At 42.2% G+C, this 341-nt stretch overlaps 1 protein-coding gene across 1 annotated transcript; it reads right to left on the bottom strand.

Annotated features, from left to right (window-relative positions):
- Window positions 1-91: 91 nt before the first annotated feature.
- PHALS_14491 (uncharacterized protein) lies at window positions 92-308 on the bottom strand (the record flags this gene model as incomplete). The annotated part of the gene is made up of 2 exons (XM_024730311.1): window positions 92-227; window positions 292-308. The coding sequence occupies 2 exons, from the start codon at window positions 306-308 to the stop codon at window positions 92-94; spliced, it is 153 nt and encodes a 50-aa protein (XP_024580601.1).
- Between the last annotated feature and the right edge of the window lie 33 nt (window positions 309-341).

Below are 341 nucleotides of genomic sequence, written 5' to 3'. Positions count from 1 at the left end.
AGACTTTAACTAACAGCTAAGTGCCGCCAAGATATTGATGCACATATGCTCTTTGTAAATGTTGACAACAAAAGGTCTTGTCATATCAAGCCTACTGCAATCCATCTTTATATGTGTGATAAAAGCAAATAACCGATTCAAGTACCTTACATTGCCGTCTGATGTTTTTGTTAGTCATGATAGCTCCATTTACAGACCAGCTCTGCTTCTGCTTTGTAAGGACCGCGCTATGTCGCAGGTACTTTTCAGCTTTTGCATGTGATAGACACATTTTGAGTCAGACATAAGCACCTCGAGAATCTGAACATTTGGGAAGCTCACCGGGCTCGTGGTAGGTCGGG

Source organism: Plasmopara halstedii, assembly GCF_900000015.1.
Source record: "Plasmopara halstedii genome assembly, contig: Scaffold_909, whole genome shotgun sequence".
In the NCBI taxonomy this organism is placed as follows: Eukaryota; Oomycota; class Peronosporomycetes; order Peronosporales; family Peronosporaceae; genus Plasmopara; species Plasmopara halstedii.
Note: the sequence above shows the minus strand (reverse complement) of the source record. Positions and strands in the feature narration are given on the sequence as shown.